Here is a 17,523-nt window from a genome sequence, read left to right on the forward strand (position 1 = left end):
ACCCCCACCCCCCCCCCCCACCCCTTTTATCACCATCCCAACAATATGTAAAACAGTACATCACATTTTTTTTTACTTCACTTAAACTGCAAAAATATGGAAACATTTTGGAAAATAAAAGTAATTAGGAAGTCTACATTAAATATGATTCTTTTGCTGTGGATCCCACATGAAAGAATAACAAAGTTGAACAGATTTTTTTCACTTTTGTTGTTTGTTGTTTTCTTTTTTTTTGCAGTCAATTATAGAATACCATATACTCCAGTTTCCACCCCTGGCAAACAGACACAAGAATTTTAGCCTTGATGCTGACTCCACCTTCGCCTGAGGGGGTGAAGGGGGAAGGTGAACAGGGTGTGCGCTTAATCATTCTTCTTCTCCTCCTCTGCTTTCTCTGTGATGGCGGGCGTGGGCCCGTTGTCGGAGGCCTGCGCCGTGCTGTCCTTGTCCTTGTCCTTTGGGTCCACTCCACTGGTGCCAAACTCATTGACACGGTTGGGATCCACTCTGTAGATCCAGCGCTGGTACAGATAGATGAAGAACACTACGTCTGTTGATGGAGGGAGGGAGGGAGGGGGGAGACAAAGCATGTTGTCATTTTGCAGCCTGGACATTAAGAGCACCCAAAACATTCCAAAACTCTAACCATACAAGAGAAATCTATGGACACAAAGTTCTCAAGTGTCCCATTTTTGCCTTCTTGCCAGTGATGTCGTAGGTGGAGACCACACGATAATCACAAGGTAACTCGTCCTAAATATATTCAGAAAACCAGACAAAAAACACCATGGCAAGAGAAAATGCCATAATTACAATATCACTGGGGCATATATCGTCCAATACTCACCATCTCTTAGACATCCTATTCTGTACATCATGGGCATCTTGATGACGAAGGCAAACAGGTCATCAATGAAAGTGTTGAGTGCCTTATAGGTAAGCATCCTCCATGGGAGGTGGGCCACAGATTTCATCTTATAGTTAATGAAGAGCTGTGGGGTCATGGTAATGAAACCTGTAGAGGGGGCAAATACACAAGGAAAGGATATAATGAGAATAAGCTCACAAAATAAACTAAGATAACCACCACCAAAAACAGTCTCCATGATATTCTGTGTTGTGAGAATAGGTCTTCTTTGTAAGTGGTCACATAACTTTTCATGGTTTACGAGGCAACTGTTCTGAATTAAGTTTGATTTGTGGTTAAAAAAAAAGAAAAAAAAAGAGAAAGTTACTCACCAAACGTTAACAGGAACCCATAAAGCATGCTTAGTACCCACGAGTACCAGCCTTTGTGTTCCACGTACAGCAGGCTGTAGACAGCATAACACCCAAAGAGGGGGTACAGGAACCACGACAGGTACTTGAAAGCCATCTGTGACAAGAGTAAAGTCAGGTTTAGACTTGCTGCACACAACGAAGTTCGTGTGTTTTGCCTCAAATGAGTGTGCAGTTCAACTGGGTTTCTTTACAAGAACTTACATCATCATATTGTTTGGTGGATGACTGCACATATGTGGACTTGTCTTTGAATACGAGTCGTGGGATTACTCCAGCAATCTTGTTCTCTCTGTCCAGCTGCAAATGACAAACATCAGCTTAAAACCAGAACCAATGACGAGAACTTGCAGTTCCCACAACAGTGAGATGATATGACAACCACACTATTGGCAGATGTGAGGGCCACTTACTTTGACATCCATGACTTTTGTGATCTTCCAGAAGTCGATGAGCAGGCCAATGAACACGCTGACCTGCACCACAAAGTTGGTCTCGTTGTCCAGGATGTAGAGCAGTACCACTAGGGACTGAAACACCCCGAATATGATAGAGCGAACTGACAGACCCTCCAGGGACTGTCGGCTGTTCCAAAATTGGATGTCTGTAGAGACATGGAGGAGGATTGAGAGTGTAATTGACTAAATGCACCCAGAAATAGCCACAATTACAGTCATACTAGGTTATACCAAGCATCATTTAGCCTAAATCAGGACAATATTCAATATCTGCAGTATGATCGATAGCATGCATTTGTTGTACCTCCTTCGAGGCATATTTTTTGGAATTAGGCATTTTTAATAGTATCTTTGAAGATGAGAAACAATATCTGATCTTCTCAAACACACACTAGGTTTACATATTGTAGTTTTGAGATCCAACTAATAATCACTCACCATTTTTGAAAGCCAGGAACTCAAAGATACTGTGAACTATGGAGACGACAATGGTCAGACCCAACAGATAGGGATTGGTCTCCAGCAAGGCCACCTGTGGAGAGACTCATCATTAACAGCTGCAGAACAACAAACTGAGCCAAAAGAGGTTCTGAAAAGAATGGACCTTTTTCAAAGCAGCCATTTTTTAACATGAAATATATGGCAGGCCGAGGTGTTAATAATTACATTAACATTAAGGTTCTGATTCTACTAAACTTAAATTGAACAGAGAGCTGTGAAAAAAAAAGTATATTTGTATGCAAAAGTCCACCAGCCATGGGGACAAGGCAGAGACTAAGTTGTTTTGCTAGTGGAATCATATGGAAGAAGCAGCAGAGTGCACTGATCAAACAGTTAATTGTTAATTAGACCAGTGATTCTTAACCATAGGGCCGCGGCCCAAACCTGGGCCGCCAGCAACCCACCGAGGGCCGCAACAAACTTTCAGTTTTGCAACTGTGGGCCGCAAGGGCCGCGGGACTGCCTTCAGGGGTGTCCAAACCAACTGCGCCCCGCCACGCACTTTAATTCGGCCCGCCAAGCATGCATTAGTTTATCATAGATCCGCCACACTTAGGCTATCATTGGCTATTCGCTATTTTATTTTTTTTTTTTCAGCAACGACGTTGTGCTTACATTACTACACTCTTCTTAGAGAACGTTTACATTTACAATGTCAATATCAAAACAGCATGTATAGAGATGTTTGATACATAGAGATGATGCATAGATGTTTGAAATCTCTATTGCAGCAAATCTAATTATGTTACTCATAACGTTACTCATAACGTAGCTAATTGGGAACGAGTTTGAGCGCGCATGAAAAGGAGAGAGAGCGCCAGCTGGCTTGTCATCGTTGATAACTGATATCTCCTTTTTTTTATAAGAAACGAAAAACGCAAACACAACACAGTCTCACTCCTGAGCAATCTACTGTGAGAGGGCACTGCAGCTACTGAATGGAGCCGGCAAGAGTCTTAAAGTGACAGTGCACCATTTATAAATGAATTAAACAGCATCATATTAACCGTATTTCTTAACGAATTTATCTTCTACAACAAGAAATTACTTTGTCATAATTATAATTTAAATTAAAATAATTCTATATGTTATACTGCATTGTGTGTGTACATGTCGGGGGGGGGGGGTGTAATATTGAATGGGCCTCGGGCCACTTTGTACTTTAAAAATTGGGCCTCGAGATCAGAAAGGTTAAGAACCCCTGAATTAGACTGATTGGTCATCTTAAACATCTTTCTCACAGCATAGAAAATTATGACTGCATCAGCTACGATTTAAAACAAACAAGTGACAATTCTACCTCATCTGAGTGAATGACAATCGTTTATTTCAAGCTAACGATGGGTGACATCTGTGACTGATGTGAGAGGCTCAGAATGATGATTGAGACCCAATCTTCAGGTAGAGCAGTTAAATTTTGGTCATTTGCCAATTCCACTATTAGGACATCTTTGGAACTGGTCGGTCAAGCTCTTGCATTTCAAATCTGTCCACCATCTTGGAAATTTCAAGGCTTGATATTGCCAGCCACAAAACAGTATAATTTCACTCCTGGATTTATGCACACTCAAGAAACCCTTAGCAACGCAATTGCGCAGAAATGTTATGTAGATACAGATTGACATTTAAACCATTTGACTGTCTGATTTGAATCTTATTCAAATATTATCAGATATTTCTGATTACAAAATGACAACTGAAAGAACTAGCCACGGTGTAGCTGACGCTGAATGGTCAATTGGAGAGTGGGGAAGCAATAAAATATTTTAAACAAATTCATTATATATTGTATGTAAGAGTTGGGTCGTTGTATTATGTATGTATCATGTATGTATTTTGATAAGGAAGAATGAATTCATAATGTGTAATGTTCTTAATTGGGAAGGTGTGTTTCATGTGACCTTTGCTTATTTGACCCGGACGCATTAGCGTTCGCCATGGACTAAACAATGGACTAAGTATGAGACCGCATGAATGCGAATTTCAAGTGTCGAATTCTACTGCTGGTTATCAGGCGCACACGGTAATGAACTGTTTTATGTATATGTATACTTTTAAGGATTAAGTATGTATTGCTTTTTGTGGTGATATGCGTAAAATTGTTTTGTATGTTTGTCCGTTTGTTTGTCCTAGTTTTCACGGTGTTCCAACGACAAAATAAATGGATATTGGACATCAGTACGAGACGTGGAGTCACTGATTTTAAGCTATAGCCAGTGGGTAGTTACACACGGTACACTGGCACTGCACATGCTGCAAATTGCATTCTGCAGACCAGCACGCAAAGAAACCTCGTTAGTAAAACATTACCGCATGTCAGCCTAATGCTTCATAGACCGCATAGAAGCTGTCACACTTAGTAACAGCAACTCAATGGTTTGTACAACAGAACTAATGGCTAAACTAAATGGCTAGGGTGATCATTTTTAATACTTTTGAAGTACCGTAGATAACGTTTCGGTCAAGATGGGAAGTGCACCAGTGTAAATATGACATGTGGTGAGTCAATAAGGCGGCTGACGGAAAGGTAGACAATTTTGCGCATATGCAAGCCTGGCTAGAAGGCTCAGAAGATTTCAGTCTACATGATCTCATGCAGATTCGGGTCACTTTGGTCTACCACTACACCCTGTCCCATCCATCACAGAACTAACCAAACCTTTTGACTAGGATGGTGTATAGACTGCAGGCTACTGGCAGCATGAAACCATCAGTGTTTCCCACACATAGACTAATTTGTGGCGGTGCGCCACAGATTCAGCACCGGCCGCCACATATTGCGTTTCGTTATTCTTTTTTATTTATTTATTTATTAACGCTATTGAAAAACACGCAGCATTGGTTAAACTGAATTTCCTTACCCTGCTCTCCCTCTCTGTCAATCATCTGTCTCTCATACACACAAACACACACAGCCCCTGCCTTCCGTGCACACCGTCTGTCTCCATGAAAACCAACGATATCATCCCTGGAAGCGTGGTCGCACTGAAGCACATCACGCTGCTCGGGTGAAGCATAAAGTTCTTCCGCAACCTTTGTGGACTATGCGTGCAACTTTTCCAAACAGTAGAAGCAAAGATCCGCTTTAACCCTCTCTGGTAGAAGTAAACTCATTCTCCTTGGCCTGCTCTCGTGCGCGCTCACCCGCCCTCGACATGCATGCACATTTAATCTAGATAAAACATTCACAATCGTGAACGCAATGACGCACAGAAGACGATTATTAGCTAAATTACTGTTAGATCCGTTTAGCATCATTAGTAGACTATATGCTGCAGACATTTGATTAAAACTCTTGCATTCAAGTTGACTGACCATCTCAATACTAGTTTTTCAACTCCAAGACTTAAAGGGGCCTGTCCCAAGGAGAAAAAGTATTAGCTTACCTGAACAGAAACTGAACAGTCCAACCAGTAGAGTATGATAAACTTAGCCTGCTACTTACAATATTTTGAGGCTTCAACCAGTGGAGTTATAATATGAATAGTAGGCCTAGGCCATAATCTGCATAAAGATTGCTGTTATGAATATCAGAATGTAGGCCTATAATAGAGTAATTATTCATAATTACATAGAGTATGTGTTTCAAATAAACACACACTTTAAGCTTTACATCTTGTTAAAAAATCATTCACATTAGGCCTATATGACAGGAGAGTGATAAAAAGGCGATGCAATGAAAAATATGGGTGCACCGTGCACCCTGCACCCCCCCCCCCCCCCCGACCAAGACATGGGGCGACCACCACACATTGCCTTCTAATCTGTGGGAAACACTGAACCATTTATGATTGAACAAGACCTTGTTGTTACCTACCACTATTGTTATTACGCCATCAGCATGAAATAATATAATTTGTAAGTTATGCTTACAAATCAAGGTTAACAGACCCTATAAAGGTCTTCATGTAAACACTCAAACTTTTTCAGTTACCAGATAGGCCTATTATAAATGTCAACCAACGGGCGTACTACAAACTACAGGATTGGTCTTAACTGTACAGTGACTCAGCTCTACAAAGTGGTATTATGAGGTTAGTAAACATAATCCATGGGCATTTTTGACATTTTGTCAAGGCTGTCCAGTTTTAAACTGAAATGGTTGCTCGGAACACCTTTAAAGTAGTTAGAAAACCTGTGTGACAGCTCAAGTGCCAAATGGCTTATTAGTAAAGGCCTACTGAAGTTCTAACGCACAGGACAAATGGCTAAAGTAACCCACCTTAACAGAATCTTGGTCCTCGTCGGACTGGTCATAAGTCTCCTCGCCCAGGAAGTTCCATGGAGAACGGGCATTCTGGGCGGCATACAGCTGCCAGCGCCACAGAGACAGCGGGCAGTATGTGAGGCGCAGGGGCAACTTCTGCAGGGTCTCGTTGATGGGGTCGTAGTCTTTCTGCAGGTTCCAGTAGTCATTGAAGTAGACTATGGGGTAATAGTCTCCACTGACCGCATCGAACTTCACATCTGTAATAAACGTGGACATGGAGGCTCTTGAGTCTTGAAACTACATTGGCCACGTAACTGAAGCGTTCCGTTCACGACGCATAAAAAACTTAAGACTAGTCTACTATTTTTTAATTTATTTTTTAACGTATGCATCTCATCTGGTGTAGCTACTTCCATTGATTACAGTTGAAGCATATTGTTGCAGCAGCCGCAACGCAAACAAAACGCTTCAGTTACATGCCTGGTGTAGCTTCCCTGTTAAGCCCAATTTACACCAAAGATTCCCGACGCGACGGAGACTGAGTTGCAGCGGTGTGCATTAGAAGTTGCACGTAGTTGTAAGCCGTCGCAAGCCGTCGCAGATCATTAAACACGTTGAGTCACAGTTGCAAGGTTTTAGAACGTCGCGGCTCGTCTCGTCAGGAATCTTTGGTCTGAACTCTGAACCCTATTTTAGGAGCAGAGACACAACTGTGTGGAGGCAATTAAAGGCATGTAGATGTGGCGAGGCTTACGCTGGTCAAGAGGAGGGGGGACAGACCCTTTGACCCACGCTGTGTGGTCGTCCACCATGTTGATGGTGAGGTTGGGGTGCCAATGGGAGATGATCTCCACAGGTCCGTGGCTTTCTGCACGCTGGGGACAAGACCAATCAAAATATGGTTTAACATACAACACCATCAGGAACATAGTCTCCTCATGAGCATTCTGAACTTTAAGAGCATCTCGCAGGTTGGAAAGCCCTATAAAGCATACTGTAGATAAATGGTGAAGGAACTAGATTCTCAGAAAGACAAAAATGATAACTAGCCCAGAAACATATTGTGAGAAATAACTCCCGCATCTATAAAGCAATAACCGGAAGTGGGGTAACAGAGGGTAAACAGGTCAATGAATGGTGTGGATCCTGACACAGACTCAATGGATATTATAAACAAAGAAAACGCCTGTGATGGGCCACCCAGGCGAGCTAGAGGTCGGGGAGAGAACAAAACAGGGGAAGGAATGACAGGTAGAGGAAATACGCTTTTGGTTGAGTGAGAACGGTGCCCAAAACTGTGTCTACGGACATTATCTTGATTTTGTTTAATAAATCTGCTTTAGCGTGAAACTTTTGACATCCATATTATAGATTGTCTTGTCATCCATATTGTTGCTCTTTAAAGGGTGTGGTTGGCTTTTACTTACTTTGATCATCTCTGGATCTGCTTCTGTCTCTCCAGTCAAGAGATTCTTGGTCTTCATAAACTTCCTCCGTTTGAACTTATTCAGCACTGAAATTTGATTGAGTTAGATTTTAAAATTACTTGTATGTCAAAAAAATTTTTTATACTTTTGTGGCCAGGCTAAACAAAGACGCATATCTTGTCTCTTTATTCCCCATCTTTGACTTTATGGCACTCGTTAATGGTCATTCATTTGCATGCTGATCTATGGGACAACTTCTCCTTTAGGCCTTGCTGACTCAGGACAAGCACTAATTTAATTAGTGGTTGCCATGACCAGCTTGGTTTAGGTTAGGAGACTAAGGCCCAATCCCATTACACCCCTTCGCTCTACCCCTTTCCCCTACCCCTCCGCTTTGCACGTTCACGTGTAGGGGTAGGGATGTCCCAATTTCCGTTAAGGCAGAGGGGTAGGGGAAAGTGGTAGGGCTATATACCCTTCCAAATGAAGATTTTTCAGAGGCACACTGCCAACGGAGGGGTATGAGCAAGGGCAAGGGGAAAGGTATAGGGGAGGGGGTAGGGGTAGAAAATAGAAATGGGATTGGCTTCAGAACCATGCTTCACAGAGAACTCTAAGAAAGGAGAGTGGCGGCTTACTTCGAGAGGAATGGACAGTAGCCAGCCGGCGATACTGGCCCTTGCGCTTGGGGTCTGGATGAAAGCCACTTTTGGTGAAGTAGATATGAATATAGAGAGAGCCATTCTGCTGGAGATGCTGTAACAGAAAGGTTAAGTAAAGCAACAACCATTACGCAATGCAATGCAATGCAATACAATACAATACAATAGATCAAGTCATCTCCGTAAACACCTCACAATAAAAGAATGCTCGATTTGGCTCACCTGACTAGCACAGACAGGCATTGATACAAGTCTGATAAATATTCCAGTTTTTCTGGTTAGACCCACATGCGAAACCCCCATCCCCCCTTACCTCTGGTGTATCCAGTTCCTTGTAATGTTCATAGCATCCTTGGTCTCCAGTAGTCCAGTCTCCATAGACAAGATCTTGATGGTACCAGAATAATGATTCCGTGTCGTTGAATTCTGTAAATATCTCATCTTTGGAGAGATATACATAAAGATCCTACAATGAAAAGAATCAGAGCAGAGTCAGAGAGTCCTCTCTTTTCATGATGGCAGTCTGTGAAGGACTGTTTTGTTTGTAAGCAAGGGATGCTTCAAAGGGAACTCGGGCAATTTTGACATAGATTTCTGTTCCTTGAGGTCACAAAGTACTGTAGGTACAAAATAAATAAATACATAAATAAATAAAGTTGTGCAACCTAGCTTGAGTTGCTGCTCCTGCAGCTACAGCAGTCAGTCATTTTTGATCATGAAAATCATGAAAATCATGCTAAACTCATGACATTTATGCAAAATTGCCAGAGTTTTCCTTTAAAAGTAAAGTCCTGGTGGGTCAGCCTACCATTAGGGTATCCTTGGGGAAAAGGTTGCGGCTGGGAACTCTTGGTGCCCCAGCCGGAGTGTTGGGATCTGGAGTTGAAGGGCCTCGACGGAACCAGCTACTGATGGCCCATATGATAAAGATCCTGTGGGGGGTGGGGGGGGTGTAGAATGTCAGGAATGTTAAGGGTAAGACAACAATGCCAAGCTTCAACAGTCAATTTGAGGATAAACTATTATCCATTATCCCAACAAAGACATATGAAACTGTGCAGACAATGAATCTGCAATCAGTTTTAAGACTGAATCAGAAAGGAATATATCTCTTTTTAGGCCCATTGGGCAAAGTTCACTGTTTCTAGGAGAATGTCAAAGGAGGAATAATCATTCACAGAATAATGGACACTGTAGTAAATGAAGTAGATCCAAAGTCCAGAAACGTGTTCTAGATAAATGCACAAACCCCACCACAGTGGCTTCATTTCTAATACCAAATGTTGCTTTGTATCAAATGTTATTTTCATTCTTTTTATTTTATGTTGTTTTCATCAAAGATATAGGAAATATCCATTCCCTTGGACCATGTCGCAACACAGTGCAACATATTCTGAAGTGCATTCTGTCAAGGGAGCCTTTCCCCTGACACCAATTACAACAGCAAACAGACCTGCACTCCTAAATGTAAAAGCAAGGCTTCAGCTAGTGACCTGGATGTTTCTTATATGATATTGTGCCAACACCCCTGAAATACACCACGTAAATATACAGCCATTACTAATGATGAGAAATCTAGAATAATAGGCATGGAAAAGACTAACAAGAGAATAACTAGCTAGCTGTTATTCTTTGGCTAAGTGTAAGACATAGACAAAAAATCTAATCCACTGTGTCCACAAACAGAAGCTTTCTAACATTCTTTATTGTAGGTCAGGGTGTGAAAACACGATATGAATCATGATAAACAGTTTATAAATATCTTGTGACAAACTAGCAATTTTGAAAGCATGGATAAACTTCAAGCAATCTTCTTTCTTGGCTCAAAAACTACCATGACCACATTCTGTATTGTGTGCAATGAGTGACATGCTAATAGCCAAGCTATGTGCATAATTGTTTAGTTTGGGGTTTTCCCTATTTTGTTCTACAATGTAAAAATAGCCAGACAAAGACACATAAATGCTAAAGCGTTCCCAAGCTTTTAACTAATAGGGTATTTCTCAGTCATTTACCCTAACCCCAGCAAAAGGGGTGTACAGGTACACATATTCGTACGGCATCGTTCAGGTACAGGAAGTTAGGTTCAATACAGGTGCGTACCCAATGTAGTCTTACATGAAGTTTTACAAAGAACAGTAATCAACAGTAGGGTTCTTTGCATATTTAAAAAAACTAAAATGTTAATTCATGTCAAAACATTTGACACCTTTTCAAATTACTATTCCTACCATGTATCAAAACTATTGTCAGTGAATTTTAGGTTAGCAGTACCAACAGGCGTACTGTACCAAAAATGAACTAAACTGTGACTACAAAACCAAGGTACACATTGGACTGTGATTTTTGTGTATCGTTGCACCAATGAGCCCAGCCCTACCTCATAGTGGCGTAGTGTGCTCAATGCACACAAGTATTATATAATTTAATTCCTACTAAATGGGTCCATCAAAAAGATGATATCCCCTATTCACCCTGAAAATGTAACATTCTGGCTGAAAACACTTGCAGAAGGACAATTTAATAACAGTACCATATTTCAGTGGTCTGAAGTGGAATCTAAAAGCCAAACTAATAAGCATGTTGATTGCACAGAGGACACAGACTACCCCTTACCAAAACACTTCAAGTAAATTCTCGCCCGATCACTTTTACCTTGAATCTGATAAACTGATGGTTTATCAAAAGGGACCCTAATAATAGAACTGAAGGGATCTAAAAAGATGACTTTCAATTCCATCCTCCAGCCATAATGAACGCAATAGAGTTTGTTGTTTCAGGCAGGAAAACATTACTGTTAAGAACTCTTTCTAAGATCCTGACAGATATTTAGAGCAGCCCCAGAAGACCATAACAATATGACTCGCTTGGAGTTATTGGACATGTGGAAATGTGGAAATGTCTACTCCCCCCCAAACCTGTTATTTTTATGTCATCTACCCTTTGTATGGCATGTGTATGGGTTATTTTCCTGTATGTGTTCATCAAATAAAAAATAAAGTAGAAAAAAAAAATGTAATAATTTCACCTGCCAGGTGAAAGAAAGTGAACGTGTGCATTCTTGACTAGACTCACCTAAAGAGAACACCTTTGATGACTTGCCACGCGTTGGGAGGCGGCTGTGGCTGCTGCTGCGGATCCTGGCCAGCTTCACCCGTCTGTGCGACCTGGTCAGCAGCAGCCTCGCCATTACTGCTCACCTGCGGAACAAAATGAAGTCATCAGCTTGCTCTCCACATTTCATGAAATTGAGCGTGGGAAGGTTTTTTTTTTTTTTCTTCATTAGCACTTGCGCAGTGGTAGATAACATCGTTGTGCTAAATTGTGTTGCACAGTGTCCGATACTAGAAATGTAAAGGCATCATGATGGCCTCCAGCAAAGAAAAATTATATGACTACCAATGTTTTTAGAATCAATCCTGCATTAAAATGATAGTGTTATGTCTTGCACGCATAGGCTAGTGGACATGTCAAGATAACTGTCAAAACACAACTAAATAAACTATAAAATAATAAATGTGTAGGCAATTTACGATCAAGAACCCACAATTGACCTGTACACTAGAAAAGTGCACCAAATTCAACACATGATGATGTGACGTGGAGCAGGTCTGAGTCCTTTTTTTCCCTAGAGGTTGATTGGCAGTGGTATTGCTTCCGTGTGAAGTATGGCGATATTTATAGCAGGTTTTGTATCAAAGTCATAATTTTGGTATTGTGAAAAAGCTTGTAGTTAGACGTTCATGTTGCTATTGTGGCTGTTGTACAAGATGACAGCGTAATAACTAAAAAAAAAAAAAAAAAACTAACAGAAAACAGCCATTGAGGCATTTGTCAAAAAGAAGAATGCATTGGCTGTTCTCACTACAGGATACAGGGTACGCTATTTTGTTACTCTGACTAGTTAGGTCTATCCAATTGTATGCAGAGGCATGTTTTCCAATATATTGGCTGAAAGTTGAAACACATCCCATGATTACATCCCACTATTCCAATTCCAAACTCAAATACTGAATAGAATTTTGTGCATGGCTACATCAGGCTACAAAGTACCGAGTACATTGTACTAGCTGCAGGCACACTGAAGCTAGTCAAAATCCCATCCTACCATTTCTCCGGGATCTGGTTGTTTAAGTGGATTTTTTTTTCTCTGGAGTTTGGTTGATGAGTAACTCCGCAGGAAAATGGGCTTCTATGTAGCTCAGTGGGCAGAACTTAATTTTCAGTTTGGTATTTAAATGCTATTGCAAATTAAGCATTTTTGCATAAAACAATGGTACTTCTTGACACATTTACATTCATTTGAATGAAGCTATGGAACATTCCTGTGTATTATCACATTTTGTGCATAAACTGCAGGACAGCTCTACTGACTGATGCTTTAATTATACAAAGTAAATGATAGAAATGCATTTATTTACTTCATATGTAAAGACAGTCCCTGCGTATTAACCTCACAGCCGAATACCTTTTGCAAAACCAATGTATAAAGTGTAAACCTTGGTTAATAAGTGAGACATTATGGTAACTAAATAAACACATGAATGTACAACAAGACTACAGAGTCAGGGCCCAAAAAACACATTTGCCATTTGCATTTTAACATGTTGAGTTAAGCCAACATAGACTGAGTCAATCAGTCCCTGTTAGAACTGTAGTCTATGTGTGACACATTCAAGGACATCTTCGAAAGGAGAAGTGGAGATCAATGGAAACAACACTTGGCCTGAGTTTGGCTTGACACTCAAATGTTCATGATCACGAGATGGGCAGAAAGCATGGAGCATATCCAGTAAAACTGGTTAGGGTGACTAGAAGAGTAGAGAACGCCACAACAGATTTTATTCTTACAGTTCAGTTACGAGTGCAACACAAAATAAGAATGAATTGAACACACTTGAAGACACCCTGGTATGGAGGCAATGCATACAGAATGTGAGGTGATGGCATTATTCAAGTCCAAAATAAGGACTTCGTTTTATTAGAAGAACCTACCTAGAAGAAAATGAAATGTTTGGAATCAAGCACTATCTTTGCCCAAAACTACAACAGGTTTGCAAGCCTGCCACGTAAGACTACAGTTGACAATAAAATTAACAAACCAAACCAGATACAAGACATCACCGAAGTGCTCTAAATGTTTTAAAGTAATCAATCACTTATCCAGCCAGCCTAGGTATCCAACGTTAATGTTACATGGAGCAACAAAGCCAACTCAACAAGACAGCAAAGTTACCTAGCCTACTAGCATCCCAGCTCACAAATGTTAAGTCATTAATCAGAATTCTGCCATTATTGCTTTATTTGTCACGTCTGGGAAAATGTATGAATGGCGTTATAGCCAAGTCCGCTGTAGAGATAATCAATTAGTTTGGTATCTGTTACAGCGGATTACCCAGAACAAATATCATGACTAAATGAAAAGGAAACGCCATCTGATGAAAGATAGCCGTGCTAAGATAGCTTGTATGCTAACCAGGGTTTTAAACGTACAAAAATCAAGTCATCCTAGTCTTGTGGCCAGCATGCTAAATCAGCTATCAGCTATCAGCTAACTAGCTAGTCAGTGAACCTATACTCGCATGAGTATTCGAGTAAAAATAGTGGCAGGCAGTCTTCGTACTCCAGAAAAAGGTAATGTAGTGGGTATCCTGTTTACCAGTTTATTGACTACATATATATATTTAATTCATACGAGATGTGAAAATGAAATCTTCCCTGTTACCCCTAGCCTACTCCGTGGGGTCAGACACAACCCGGCTTTCCATCCTGGCGGTGGCTGCAATGTGTTTTGGCAAGTGTGAGAACATTTCGACAGCGATAAATGCCAATGGCAGGCCCAAATAGATGTCTATTCAAAGAGTATCGTATGTTCGTTCATAGACTGTGGTGTAGTTAAATTATTCGCTTACCTCGCCGTTGCTAACGGTGGTTTGATCAGTGGATTCGTTCTCCTGCGCCGCCATCTTACCTGTCTCTGTCGCACACTGCTGGTGATATGTAATCACATGCCTCGCGTGAGATTGCGATGAAACGCCACATTTACTTGGTGGCCATTTTTGTAGTTTAAAGTGATCAAAAAGTCAACAATTGCAAGTATGCTCAATTTCTTAAATCCTTAAGCACTGACTTGATATTAAAAAGATGACCATGTTTTTGGAGTGTAAGAGTGCATCCTAGAAAAGGTAGAAAGTGTAGTTTTAAAATGCAGTAAATTAGCCTAAGAGCAATTAAGTCTTCTACGCATCAAAATAAAGCTCATGCAGCTCATGTAGTCTACAATGTATTGGCTCAGCCTCTCTTTGAAAAGCCTTAGACCTTGACCCATAAAATGCTAGGCCTATATAGCCTAAAAACTGTGGCAGAAACTCGCATGCTTAAGACCAAGTTCAATGAGATAAATGACAATTGGATCAGTAAGCATGCATGCCAAACACGAGTTTTGACATCTCCCTCTCATCTACCTCATTAGTCCAGATGTTCAAAAGTTGTTCTGTTAGGTCAGGCTTGTGGTCATCCAATCGTTTTCAAACAGTGACACCCAGTGGCGAATTATGGAACAACAGGCATAGGCCTGGCAAGACATCTTTTGACTGTTCAGCCAGCCTGCCTTTTTTTAAAAACTTTTTTAAACAAAGGATATCTGGATGTCTAAACCCTGGGCTAACAATCTATTGATTGAAACAAAATAGATGGATAGTCTTCTATATATATATATATATATATATATATATAAAATGGAACACAAAAAGTGACTCAGCTTATTAGTAAATGTCTGAAAACAGGTGTGTGTGTGTGTGTGTGTATGTGTGTGTGTGTGTGTGTGTGTGTGTGTGTGCGTGCGTGCGTGCGTGCGTGCGTGCGTGCGTGCGTGCGTGCGTGCGTGCGTGTGTGTTGGGGACTATAGGCTCATCTCCATGGTCTGAGTGGTAATATGCCGATGACACAGAACTTATCTTAAACCAATGTGATTTGTGTGCATATGTTTATATATCAAAGAATCCACGAAGGGCGGTGGCACTATAAGGATGCATACAAATATATACATTACACTACAGAGTTAAGCAAATGTGGGTTTTTTCACACACTCCACATTTTTTTTAATAAATAAAATGGCAAATATTTCTGTTAAATCCTCCAAAAGACAGTCATCACAGGTCATGGCCGTAATGTTATTACATATTATTATTATTATTATTATTATTATTATTATTATTATTATAGATCATATCATTAGTCTCAAGTATTACATGCTTGTGTGCAAAAACAATAGTATTGTTGGTAGGACTAAAGTGATCATTTCACTAAATTTCACAAAATTTAGTTGCTCAAGAGAACATGTGACACAATAAAACAGATGAACAGTGGAAACTCACTCAACAAGACACATTAGAATCCAAAGCATGGGCCATCCTGATAAGAGGTATTGATGATGCGATGAGCGAGTTCCCCACTTAGCATAACCCCTCCCCTTGAGGGTTGAGTATCCTAACTGCATGCGATGCATTATAGCGTCACCTCAGTTTGATTAAATTTGTTACTGAAATTACCAAACTGGAGACAAGGCGACAATGCTGCGCAGCGCGATGAGGCACAACATTTTGAGCAGAACTTTTGTTGTTTTGTTTTTGTTTTCTATTTCCTTCCTTGAATATTTCAGCAAAACAATGGCAAACTATTATCTGCATCTGCAGGTATTGCAACAGCATGACTCCATAGTAAAAGAGTCTGGCAAATACATCAGACACAACAAAGAAGGGGACCCTGGCCTGGACAGTGGGCAGTGTTGCCTCTATGAAACTAAAATCCCTATGGCCAATATACTAGAAACTATATCACAATAACAATAGAAAAATAATTAACTTTCTTCTTGGCCTCAAGTCATATCTGCTTACAATCTCAAGAGTCATGTGAATATGACATTGATGTAAGAAACTTAATCCTGGTGAGCTCCTCTTAATTATGGTTTTAACACAATCCACAAATCCAGGTTACAGTGATAACTTTGTTCATACTGATGACAAATTCTTATAAAGTTCTCACGAGAAAAAAAAAACAGTTGAAAATCACTGAAAGGCATCATGTTTAGTCAGGAATACCGAATAAACCTGTGCAATAGCAATGATATATATATATATATATATATATAAGTCAGTAGCCTACCATCAGCATTAGGGAATTTCAATAGTGTTCCTGTGTATTTCCTCTATTTGAATCCCAGTATCAAAAATGTAATTGCTTGTGGAGCTGGAATATCACAGGTTATCATATCTCTACACAACCATTAATTGCAGAGTCGATGCCTGACAAACCCTTCAACAACGTTTTCTAAATCAAACAAAACATCATCCTCAACAGCACGTTTCGAGAACAGCTATGGGCGGGCGCATCTAACATTTCAGTCAATCGGCAGCGTGAGGAGGAGCCACACACTACGCTGTGTTGGGCAAACAGCGTTGCCATATTTCAGCGTCAATCTGCATCATCTGTCCAATAACGCTGCTTGTCAGTTCATATGACTGAGGAGTATCCATCTAGGAGATCATTTGTAGATCAGTGATTGTGAGCAAAGGCCCATACACTTCATGCGTTTGGACATGAGCAGTGTTGAACAGTGGTTGAGCAGTTGGGCGGTGCACCGAAAAAATGACCTCCTTTGATTTTGGCGAAGGCATGGGATATTTGTGGTTGCGAGCAGTGTAGTCTAAGTGTATATTTATTTGCATATGTTGTGTGATTTGTTTATAGTTAATCGGTTTCCACATTTCTGCGGTAGTAGAATACATAATGGATCGCGTAAAGAGTTCCATGCAGCAAGTACCGAACCCAATTCCTAAAGTGCTCAGTCGTCGGACCGGTGGTGCGAATAGTTTGGAAGTTGAGAAGGAGAACTTTGAGCGCGGTCAGGTAAGAGGATTTCGACAATTGACTCTTGTATTATGCTGATCAGATTGGTTTATTTGTGAGTATGAGCCGACTTGAAAAGT

At 40.6% G+C, this 17,523-nt stretch overlaps 2 protein-coding genes across 2 annotated transcripts in view; one reads left to right on the top strand and one right to left on the bottom strand.

Annotated features, from left to right (window-relative positions):
• Window positions 1-260: 260 nt before the first annotated feature.
• Window positions 261-14,552, bottom strand: clptm1 (CLPTM1 regulator of GABA type A receptor forward trafficking). Its single transcript, XM_062552353.1, has 14 exons — window positions 14,449-14,552; window positions 11,612-11,736; window positions 9,345-9,468; window positions 8,850-9,002; window positions 8,513-8,630; window positions 7,875-7,960; window positions 7,202-7,322; window positions 6,460-6,704; window positions 2,175-2,268; window positions 1,692-1,882; window positions 1,483-1,578; window positions 1,240-1,375; window positions 848-1,015; window positions 261-550 (listed from the first exon to the last, which is right to left on the bottom strand). The coding sequence occupies exons 1-14, from the start codon at window positions 14,500-14,502 to the stop codon at window positions 363-365; spliced, it is 1,899 nt and encodes a 632-aa protein (XP_062408337.1). The 5' UTR covers window positions 14,503-14,552; the 3' UTR covers window positions 261-362.
• A 2,577-nt stretch (window positions 14,553-17,129) lies between these two features.
• hip1 (huntingtin interacting protein 1) overlaps window positions 17,130-17,523 on the top strand; it is a 38,598-nt gene continuing 38,204 nt past the window's right edge. Inside the window, exon 1 of the mRNA XM_062551770.1 lies at window positions 17,130-17,443. Within this exon, the coding sequence (XP_062407754.1) occupies window positions 17,324-17,443 (120 nt within the window). The 5' untranslated portion in view covers window positions 17,130-17,323. The remainder of the gene's footprint in view (window positions 17,444-17,523) is intronic.

Source organism: Sardina pilchardus, chromosome 13 (assembly GCF_963854185.1).
Source record: "Sardina pilchardus chromosome 13, fSarPil1.1, whole genome shotgun sequence".
Lineage (NCBI taxonomy): Eukaryota > Metazoa > Chordata > Actinopteri > Clupeiformes > Clupeidae > Sardina > Sardina pilchardus.